This window comes from Trachypithecus francoisi, unplaced genomic scaffold (genome assembly GCF_009764315.1).
Source record: "Trachypithecus francoisi isolate TF-2019V2 unplaced genomic scaffold, Tfra_2.0 Lachesis_group6, whole genome shotgun sequence".
Classification (NCBI taxonomy): domain Eukaryota; kingdom Metazoa; phylum Chordata; class Mammalia; order Primates; family Cercopithecidae; genus Trachypithecus; species Trachypithecus francoisi.
This window is the reverse complement of record NW_022681471.1, coordinates 11836408-11848002: the sequence shown is the minus strand read 5'-3', so window position 1 is coordinate 11848002 and position 11595 is coordinate 11836408. Positions and strand designations below refer to the sequence as shown.

Here is an 11595-nt window from a genome sequence, read left to right as displayed (position 1 = left end):
ACAAGAAGATGAATATTGTTTTACTGCCTGCTAACACAACATCCATTCTGTAGCCCATGGATCAAGGGGATATTTTGACTTCCAAGTCTTAAGAAATATATTTTATAAGGCTATATGTAGCTAGTATAGAGTGTGATTCCTGTGATGAATCTGGGTAAAGTAAAAGAAACACCTCTGGTTTTCCTTATTCACCATTCTAGATGCCATTAAGTAAATTTGTGATTCATGGGAGGAAATTAAAATATTACATTAACTGGAGTTTTGAAGTAGCTGATTCCAATCACTGTGGTTGACTGAGAGGGTCAAGAAGTCAGTGGATGGAGTAACTTGAGATGTGGTGGAAATAGCAAAAGAGATGTTGCTGATGCAGCCAAATTAACAATGAATGGAACTTCCTCTGCAGGAACCCTAGCTGTGTCACATGACCCAGTCAAGCCAGTAACTACCAGTCCTCTACCAGCAGAGATGGATATTCCTCTATTCTCTGGCAGTATAACTCAGGTCAGAAGTCCTGCTGGAAGTGCAATGAGCCTTATTCCTGAAGATGGCCTTCTTCCTATTCTCATCTCCACTGGTGTAAAAGGAGACTATACTGTGGAAGAGAAACCATCACAGATTTGTTTCAGTAATGCAGCAGTTGGAGGATGGTGGCTCTGACCCACTTGTATTTGTTTTAAATGCAAATTTGTTGTCAATGCTTAAAATTGTAAATTATATGAACAGGAAGTGCTGGTGTTTTACAACCAAGGGAATGCATGCAGTGGGTCAGTCAGATAGTCATTCTTCTACAGTGTCTACTGGATGGAAAGTGTTTGCCAAAGGATATCTTTAATCACTTTGTGTGACTTTATCGGGATGCTCTGGCAGGGAATGTGGTGGGCAACTTGGGACACTCCTTCTTTAGTGAATGTTTCCTTGGCAGTAAAAAACATGGTGGATTCTTTTCTTTTCTTTTTTTTTTTGAGATGGAGTCTTGCTCTGTCACCCAGATTGGAGTGCAGTGGCGTGATCTCGGCTCACTGCAAGGTCTTCCTCCCAGGTTCATGCCATTCTCCTGCCTCACCTCCCGAGTAGCTGGGACTACAGGCGCCTACCACCATGCCCGGCTAATTTATTTTATTTTATTTTTTGTTTTTAGTAGAGACGGGGTTTCACTGTGTTAGCCAGGATGGTCTCAATCTCCTGACCTCGTGATCCGCCCGCCTAGGCCTCCCAAAGTGCTGGGATTACAGGCTTGAGCCACCGCACCCGGACACATGGTGGATTCTTATATGTGACATCTACCTACCAGTCATTGCAAGACCTAGTACTCCCAACCCCACCTTACTTCTTTGGGATTCTTATCCAGAAATGGCAAACTCCTAGGGCTAAAGTGTTTCCTATCCATCTGATGTTGAGACTTGGAGCTGAATATCGATTTTATCCATGCCCACTATTCAGTTTCAGATCTCAGAAGCCATTATTTGGAGAGATGGGGCATATCATCATGAATCTTCTTGCAGAGTTCAGAAATTATCAGTATACCTTGTCAGTAGTTCAAGGTGGTGGTGATATGGAAGTTTAGAAAACCGGCATAAAAATTCCCAGCAACAGATAAAATGAGATGATGAAAGCCATGAACAAGTCCAATGAGCATGTCCTGGCAGGAGGTGCCTGCTTCAATGAAAAGGCAGATTCTCATCTTGTGTATGTGCAGAATGATGATGGAAATGATCAGACCCAGGCTATCAGTATTCACAATCAGCCCAGAAAAGTGACTGGTGCCAGTTTCTTTGTGTTCAGTGGCACTCTGAAATCCTCTTCTGGATACCTTGCCAAGTCCAGTATTATGGAAGATGGCGTTATGGTCCAGATCACTGCAGAGAACATGGATTCCTTGAGGTAGCCACTGCGAGAGATGAAGGACTTCAGCATCACCTGTGGGAAGGCGGACGCAGAGGATCCCCAGGAACACATCCACATCCAATGGGTGGATGATGACAAGAACGTTAGCAAGGGTGTCATAAGTCCTATAGATGGGAAGTCCATGGAGACTATAACAAATGTGAAGATATTCCATGGATCAGAATGTAAAGCAAATGGAAAAGTCATCAGATGGACAGAGGTGTTTTTCCTAGAAAATGATGACCAGCACAATTGCTTCAGTGATCCTGCAGATCACAGTAGATTGACTGAGCATGTTACCAAGGCTTTTTGCCTTGCTCTCTGTCCTCACCTGAAGCTTCTGAAGGAAGATGGAATGACCAAACTGGGACTACGTGTGACACTTGACTCAGATCAGGTCAGCTATCAAGCAGGGAGAAATGGCCAGCACCTTCCCTCGCAGTACATGAATGATCTGAACAGCGCCTTGGTGCCGGTGATCCATGGAGGGGCCTGCCAGCTCAGCGAGGCCTCTGTCGTCATGGAACTCATTGTTATTTTTAAAAGTTGCCACAGCCGTCTCAACCATCAGCAACTAGCATCCTGATCAGTCAGCTGCCGTCAACATTGAGGCAACACCCTCCACTAGCAAAAAGATTATAACTCCCTGGAAGATATTGGTTTTTCTTTGCCTGGCTTATTTCACTTAGCATAATATACTTCAAGTTCATCCATGTTATCACAAATGACAGAATTTCCTTATTTTATAAGGCTTTGTGTGTGTGTGTGTGTGTGTGTGTGTGTATAAAATCTCACATTTTCTCAATCTATTCATCTGTTGACAGACATTGAGGTTAATTCCATACCTTGGCTATTGTAGATAATGCTGAAATAAGCATAAAAGTGCAGATATCCCATCAACATACTGGTTTCATTTCCTTTAGATATATGCCAAATAGTGGAATTGCTGAATCATATTGTAGTTCTATTTTTAATTTTTTGAGAAGCCTTCATACTATTTTCCATAATGGCTCTACTAATTTACATTCCCATCAAAGTGTTTAAGGGTTCCCTTTTCTCTATATTCTCACCAATACTTATCTTTTATATTTTTAATAGAAGCCATTCTAACAGGTGTGAAGTGATATATCGCTGTGGTTTTAATTACATTTTCCTGATGATTAGTTATGTTGAGTTTTTTTATTTTTTTCATATACCTGTTGGCCATTTTTATATCTTCTTTTAAGAAATGTCTTTGGGTCCTTTGCCCTACTTCCAATTTGGTTGTTTTCTTGCTATTGAATTCTTTAAGTTTCCTATAAATTTTGGATATAAACCCCTTATCAGATATATGGTTTGCAAATTTTTCTCCCAGTTTGTAGGTTGCCACTTTACTCTTTTGATTGTTTCTTTCTGCACAGAAGCTTTTTAGTTTGATGCAATCCCATTTGTCTATTTTTGCTTTTGTTGTCTATGCTTTTTGGGTGATGTAAAAAAAAAGTGCTAAGTCAGCATCAAGAAGCTTTTTCTCTGTTTTCTTCAAGTAGTTTTATGGGTTCAGACCTTAACCTTTATGTCTTTAATTCATTTTGACTTGGTTTTTGTATGTGATGAGATATAAGGGTCCAATGTCATTCTTCTGTATGTGGATATCCAGCTTTCCCAACACCACTTATTGAAGAGACTCTCTCTACCCCATTGTGTGTTCTTGGCACCTTTGTTGAAGATCAACTGACTGTAAATGTGAGGATTGATTTCTGAGCTATCTATTCTACTCCTTTGGTCTATTTGTCTGTTTTTATGCCAGTACTATGCTATTTTGATTATAATAGCTTTTTGGTATATATTGGAATCAGGTAGTGTGATGCCTCTAGCTTTGCTCTTTTTGTTTGCAATTGCTTTGGGTATTCGGGGTTTTTTTGTTTGTGTGGTTTTATGTGAATTTTAGGATTTTTTCCTATTTCTTTGAAAAATATTATTTGAATTTTGCTGGAGATTGCATTGAATATGTGGGTTGCTTTGGCACCACGGACACTTTAACAATATTAATTCTTCTGAATCACATATGTGAAATATTTGTCTTTTCTTCTATTCCTTTCATCAGTATTTTTATAGTTTTCAGTAGACAGAAATTTTACCTTGTTTCTTAAATGTATTTCTAGTTTTTTAATGCTTTTGTAAATGGGGTTATTTTCTTATTTTTCAGGTATTTGTTGTTAGTGTATGGAAACACTACTGATTTTTGTACGATGATTTTGTATCCAGCAATTTTACCGAATTTTTAAATTTGTTCTATTGTTCTAATAGTCTTTAGGGTTCTGTATATAAGGGTGTATTATCTGCAAACCAAGAGAACTGAACTTTTGCCTTGCAATTTGGATGCCTCTTCTTTTTCTTTTCTTTGTTTGTTTGCTTTTTTTCTTTTTTTTTTTTTTTTTTGCCTAATTGCTCTGGTGAGGACTTCCTATATATTATTGAATAGAATTAAGATTGGGCATCCTTGTCTTGTTCCTGATCTTAGAGGAAAAGCTTTCAGCTTTTCTTCCTTCCTCCTTCCTTCCTTTCTTTCTTTCTTTCTTTCCTCTTTCCTTCTTCTTTCTCTTTCTTTCTTTCCTTCTTTCCTTCTTTCTCTTCTTCTTTCTTTCCCTTCTCCTTCTCCTTCTCCTTCTCCTTCTCCTTCTCCTTCTCCTCTTCTTCTCTTCTTCTCTTCTTCTTCTTCTTCTTCTTCTTCTTCTTCTTTTTTTCTCCACTCCCTCCCTCCCTGCCTGCCTGCCTTCCTTTCTTTCCTTCTTTCTTTTTTTGATGGAGTTTTGCTCTTGTTGCCCAGGCTGGAGTGCAATGGCATGGTCTTGGTTCACTGGAACCTCTGTCTCCTGAGTTCAAGTGATTCTCCTGCCCAGCCTTTCAAATAGCTGGGATTACAGGCATGTGCCATCATGCCCGGCTAATTTTGTATTTTTAGTAGAGACGGGGTTTCACCATGTTTGCCAGGCTGGTCTCGAACTCCTGACCTCAGGTGATCCACCCACCTTGGCCTCTAAAAGTGCTGGAATTACAGACGTGAGCCACTGCACCCGGCCGCTTTCGGCTTTTCATGGTTAAGTATGATGTTAGCTATGAAGACTAAAATCCTTAAGATATCATTGAAGTCTCTTAATAGCATTCTGCGTTAATTAATTACACACCTAAATGTAAAGTTTCAACTTTGATAAGTGGTACAACAAAATACAGTCACACATGGACCATATATGTGGTGGTAGTTTCATAAGATGATAATGAAACTGAAAAATTCCTGTAGTCTAGTGATAGCTTAGCTGTCATATTGTTAGAGCACAATGCATTACATTTTTTTATGTTTAGAAATGTTTAGATACACAAATACCATTGTGTTACAACTGCCTACAGTATTCAGTGCAGTAACATGATGTACAGGTTCGTCGCCTAGGAGTCACACCATATACCATCTAGGTTGCCTAAGGACACTCTGTGATATTCACACAGTGACAAAAACTGCCTAATGGGCCGGGCGCGGGTAGCTCAAGCCTGTAATCCCAGCACTTTGGGAGGCCGAGACGGGCGGATCACGAGGTCAGGAGATCGAGACCATCCTGGCTAACCCGGTGAAACCCCGTCTCTACTAAAAAATACAAAAAACTAGCCGGGCGATGTGGCGGGCGCCTGTAGTCCCAGCTACTCGGAGGCTGAGGCAGGAGAATGGCGTAAACCCGGGAGACGGAGCTCGCAGTGAGCTGAGATCCGGCCACTGCACTCCAGCCTGGGCGACAGAGCGAGACTCCGTCTAAAAAAAAAAAAAAAAAACACTGCCTAATGAGCATTTTTCAGAAGGTACTCCTGTCCTTAAGCAATGCATGACTGTATATTATGAGAGTCTGAAAGTCTATAACAGATCAATTTGACCCAGCTACAGGTCTTCTGCATGTACTGTTTCTTTACCAGTAGGGAATGTGTTTATTTTGTTCACTATTGGATCCTCAGTTAAACATTTATTTTTATTTTTTAATTTTTTTTTTAGCTAGATCAAGACTCTAGATTCTAGTTTGCCTCTAAGTTTAATGCATTGTGAAGAACAAGGAAATTAACACTGGTTAGTTATAATATATTATGCAAAAGTAAACTGCTAAAAGTTAAGAGAGTCCATGTCTAACCACTGAGTCATAGGCATCTTGTAAAAGAATAAGTACTACAACCTAAGTTACAATAACAAAAGTTTGTCAAAGAAAAAATCAATTCCATATTCATCCACATCTTAGGCACTTGAAGTCAAATGTTAAAAATAAACACGCATACCAGACTTCCAATCAAAGTATTTGGATTGACTCTTGTTTAAGACTTGCATGAGAGGTATTCCTTTATTCTGGGACTCACTGAACCTTTCATGGTCAAACATATCTAGTAAATACACTCTACACTTTGCTTTCTAACAGTCTGACACATTTTATGATGTCTCAGATGGTCAGTTTAAGTTGCTTTTTGTAACTGCTGCTATTTACATGCACAAAAATAAAAATACAGGCCAGCCATATTTTGCCTATTATGTAACGTAGACATATTTTTGCTCTTTACGTTAAGGAGTATATATACACACACATATACATATATACACATACATATACACACACACACACACACCCCTATAAATTTATCTGAAGATATATATTATATATGTATATGTGTGTCTATATATATACATATATATCTCTCTCTCTCTGAAGACCTGTGATATGGAATGCAAGAGAGAATATTTAGAGAGCTGTAGACTGTATTAACTGAGTATAACCACAACATCTTAAAAAAGGAATATTTCCTCAGAAAACTCTGAAATCATAAAGGAAAGGATAACAACAACAACATTTACTTACTTAAGAAAATCTTTGTACAGTTTAAGCTTTCAGAAACTTGTATGCTTTTGGCTAGTTCAGGATCATGTTTGGGAGGTTTTTTTGTTTTGTTTTCTTGGAACTTACTGGCTTTCCTGGTTAGGTCTTCTGGATATAGTTCTCAGACACTTCACAGAGAACTAGATGAACAGCCATGTTGAATATATAAGATATGAGAGAACAGATTTATCAGAACAGAGTTTCACAACAAGACAAAATATTTAAGGATCATAATACTTTACTTCATAGGTTAGTTGAACTTTTGTTTTATACATACAATTCCTAATGAGAAAATATTGTAAAATATCCTGGTGAAGAAAAAATTTTATAAGTCAATAATTTTTGAGCAGAAAAATGGATTCCATGCTACTCATTTTAATTTTAGTGTTTTAGACAGAATGAGGCAAGAAAGAGTAGAAAATGAACTTTTCCCTGACAATTTAAAAAAGTGATCATGAAACTGAATTGTAATTCATTTGAAATAACTGAGTATAAAACTGGATTTTAAAATTCCCGAATAACAAACATGTAACATGAAAAATCTTTAAATTTCAAGTTAAAGTACATCTAGAAACTCAACATGTAGAAGACAAATGCCTTCTTTTTTGTCCAGAGGTTATTTACTACCTTTTGTTTTAAAGAGCAGGAGAAGTCTCTAGAGACCTTTTCAGTAGCCAATCAGGAAATTTGGACTTGGAGAGTTTAATAACAAGTCATAGATCACAAAACTAGTTATTGGCAGACTTTGAATTTGAATCATGTCTCTTCACTATCATTTTGCCTCCTTGAGACAGGATTCTATCATGGGTAAGGATAATATGTACACAAAGACATATATTCTTAAAAAATATATCTCTATTCTTTTATGATTTTAAAAGTAATCATTATAAAAATATTCAAACAACAGCCAGTGCAGAAAGCAGAGTGAATTTTGGCCTTCCATTCCAGTCAAAGGATAAGCATTTCACATAGGTAAAAAGGAAGACAAGTCAGCTTAGTGTAGCTTAGAGCTTAAAGCTGAGAAAAGTCTAATTTTTTGAACTTATTCTTCCTTCCCATACGATAGGAAAGCATTCATTCAAAGTCTGTCATTACTGCAGGCCCAAATTTAGAAAGTTATGACTGTGATATTGCTACTCTTGAAGGAAGATATCTCACAGAGCAGTTTTGCAAAATGTTGTGAAATTGAGTGCTATGGAAACAGGACAGCACCCGATTCCCCTTTGGAACACATGAGGTAATCATTTGAATTATACCTTTGCAAAGGCATGTTAGAATGCATTTTTTTAGATAGCTGTTTGAAACGGTGATTAACATGACCCTTTGGGGAGATTTGATCTGCTTGTCAGCTGCGTGGAAACACAAAACAGGCTGTAAAAGAGGATTTATTATCAAGTAATATTACTGAAAAGGCATGGTGCATGCAAAAAGAGGAAGATAGATTTTGTTCTCTCTCGGTGTGTCTCAGATATTTATTAATCGAGATGGTATTTGCAGTGGCAAATCCCATTTCCCCTTTCACATTCCCTCTGGCTGGCATATGATGATAGCATTAGAGCTGATGCCACTTGGCTGATCATGCATTGCTGATCACCATTCAAGGCAACCGGAAGAGACAAGAGAAAAAGCCTTATCAGTCCCCAGAGTACTAATGTGAGGAGAAAATTGCTCATTTGAAACGTTTTAAAATTTCATTTCATTTCTAAACAGTAACAAACTGTATTACTCTCTTTTATTTTTATATGTTGTCAGATGGGATGCAGGCCATTATTTATGAACCACTTGCAAAGCTGCTCCTCCCATCTCTCCACCTCCCCTCCCACTGCTAGCTTCCAGTTCCCATCCTAAGTACCACACTATCTTATTTAGTATTCTTCCCTTTGTTCTACTCTATGCTTCTAGTTAAAATATGATAGAATTATGTGAGATTAATCACATTTGTAACATCAAGTGCCACAAAAAAAGAGAAAAGAAACAAAAATCCTATTTATAAATAGCTTTTGCATTCTGTGGGTTCCTCGTGATTTTACTAAACACTTTATTGCTTCATGTTTAGAATTCACTTGACTTCATTTAGAATTCATTGCTTTATATAATAAGGTGCTATATAAAAGATGCAATTAGACATTTTTCCCATTACTAGTTTCACTGTTTAAAGAGAAAGAAAACACGTGGAAGAATGTGAGTCAGGACAGACTCTGGACCCACTTCCTCATTGATTGGAGTTTCTGATTAAGAATCATAAAAGTGGCCGGGCACGGTGGCTCATGCCTGTAATCCAGCACTTTGGAGGCCGAGGTGGGCAGATCACAAGGTCAGGAGATCGAGACCATCCTGGCTAACATGGTGAAACCCCATCTCTACTAAAAATACAAAATATTAGCTGGGAGTGGTGGCGGGCGCCTGTAGTCCCAGCTACTCGGGAGGCTGAGGCAGGGAATGGCGTGAACCCGGGAGGCGGAGCCTGCAGTGAGCCGAGACTGCATCACTGCACTCCAGACTGGGTGACAGAGCGAGACTCCATTTCAAAAAAAAAAAAAACAAAATCATAAAAGTACTACGTCTTAAGAAAGTCCTGGAAAGGTCTCTAATTGCTGTGAGGGCTCAATAAGTTCATGAGAAAATGAGAAAATCTCTAGTGTACAGTTTCAGCTTGGGTACTTTGCTTATTTTTATGCAATAATTACATCATAGACTCATTTTAACTATTATTGAATTAAGTCAAGATAAGAAGGAAATCTAAATATGAAACTGGGACTCAGAAAATACCACCTGTTCTTCTAGGCAATGGAGCAGAGCAGTAAACAAAATGGACAACAATCTCTTTGCTCTCACAGAGTCAGCATGCTTGTGAAAAAATACTAATTGGATGGACTTTATCATATAAATATAGGCAGGAGGCTGATGTTATTATATCTGCTTTTGCAATGAGAAAACATACAAGGTCAGTTTGTGCATAGTCCTCTAAAGACATTTAGTCCATCACTATCACGAGGACTCGACAGCTAATGTAAATGATTTGGAATAAGTGTTTTTATAAGACCCATACATCATGTCACATAATTCAGTTGCAAAAGATGTGGGAGGCGTCAGTCAATGACAAGTGGTATACATTTATGCCAGTTTTATTTTCTCCTATAGGTTGGTCCAAGTGACTGCTCGTGAACATATGGGATCTGGCTAAAGAATTGTTATTTTCTGTATACGTTCAGTGTCAAAGTACACAATTTGAAGTTTTTTTCTAAATCTTTTCACTTCTGCCTTACACAGTCCTGAAGAAAGAATGGTGTCTTTCTTGGATGTCTATCCACCTGACGAGACATGGTGCAATGGAAAGAATACAGTCTTAAAAGTCAAGGCTGGGCGCAGTGGCTCATGCCTGTAATCCTAGCACTCTGGGAAGTTTAGGAGGGTGGATAACCAGAGGTCAGGAGTTCGAGACCAGCCTGGCCAATGTGGTGAAATCCCATCTCTATTAAAAATACAAAATTAGCCAGGGGTGGTGGCTCACACCTGTAATCCCAAATACTTGGGAGGCTGAGGTGGGAGAATCACTTGAACCCAGTAGGCACAAGTTTCAGTGAGCCAAGATCCTGCCACTGCACTCCAGCCTGGGTAACAGAGCGAGACTCCATTAAAAAAAAAAAAATCAAAAGATGGAAGTTAGAGCCCTGGTGTTTTTCACAAACTATCTAAGTAAACTTGGACTATTTCTCCTATCTGGACCGCAATTTCTGCACCTATACAATGAAGGGCTTGGCAGATTGTCCTTAATAGCCCTTTCCACTAATATATTTCATGATTCTATGACTTGATGAATAAGGGTCGTATAGAAGATCCTTCCTTGATCACAAATATAAAGCTTAATTTCTCACTTCAAATCATTTTTTTTTCTTGGAATTGATTTAACCACTTTCTTCAAAGCCAAAAAGACATGTAGGCAATTTAGAAGAGCTATTTCATTTGATTGTCAAAATTTCAAGTAAAATTAAAACAATTTTAAAAAATAACAAATCAATAGTATTTCATTTTATTGTATTATGTTCCAGGGTACATGCACAGGACGTGCAGGTTTATTACATAGGTAAACGTGTACCATGGTGGTTTGCTGCACCTATCAACCCATCACCTGGGTATTAAGCCCTGCATGCATTAGCTATTTGTCCTGATGCTCTCCCTCCCTCCACCCCTCTGAGAGGCACCAGTGTGCTGTTCCCCTCCCTGTGTCCGTGTGTTCTCAATGTTCAGCTCCCATTTATGAATGAGAACATGCAGTGTTTGAGACCGGCCTGGCCAACATGGCAAAACTGCATCTCTACTAAAAATACAAAAAATTTGCTGGGCGTGAGTGGTGCACGCCTGTAGTCCCAGCTACTCAGGAGCCTGAGGCAGGAGAATCGCTTGAACCTGGGGGGCAGAGGTTGCAGTGAGCCAAGATCGCACCATTGCACCCCATCCTGGGAGACAGAGTGCAACTCTGTCTCAAAAAAAAAAAAAAAAAAAAAGAAAGAAAGAAAAGAAACTATCATCAGAGCAAACAGTCAACCTATAGCATGGGAGAAAATTTTTACAATCTACCCATCTGACAAAGGTCTAATATCCAGAATCTATAAGCAACTTAAACCCGTCTGACAAAGGTCTAATATCCAGAATCTTCAAGGAACTTAAAGAAATTTACAATAAAAAAACAATCCCATCAAAAAGTGGGCAAAGGACATGAACAGACACTTCTCAAAAGAAGACATTTATGTGGCCAACAAACATATGAAAAAAGCTCAGTATCACTTATTAGAGAAATGCAAATCAAAACAACGATAAGATACCATCTCACGCC

The 11595-nt window shown here is 38.6% G+C and overlaps 1 protein-coding gene across 1 annotated transcript; it reads left to right on the top strand.

The window, feature by feature from the left end:
- Positions 1–1216: 1216 nt before the first annotated feature.
- Positions 1217–9945, top strand: LOC117078428 (zinc finger FYVE domain-containing protein 9-like). The gene is made up of 3 exons (XM_033201984.1): positions 1217–2416; positions 7907–7998; positions 9903–9945. The coding sequence occupies exons 1-3, from the start codon at positions 1898–1900 to the stop codon at positions 9943–9945; spliced, it is 654 nt and encodes a 217-aa protein (XP_033057875.1). The 5' UTR covers positions 1217–1897.
- The last annotated feature ends 1650 nt before the right edge of the window (positions 9946–11595 follow it).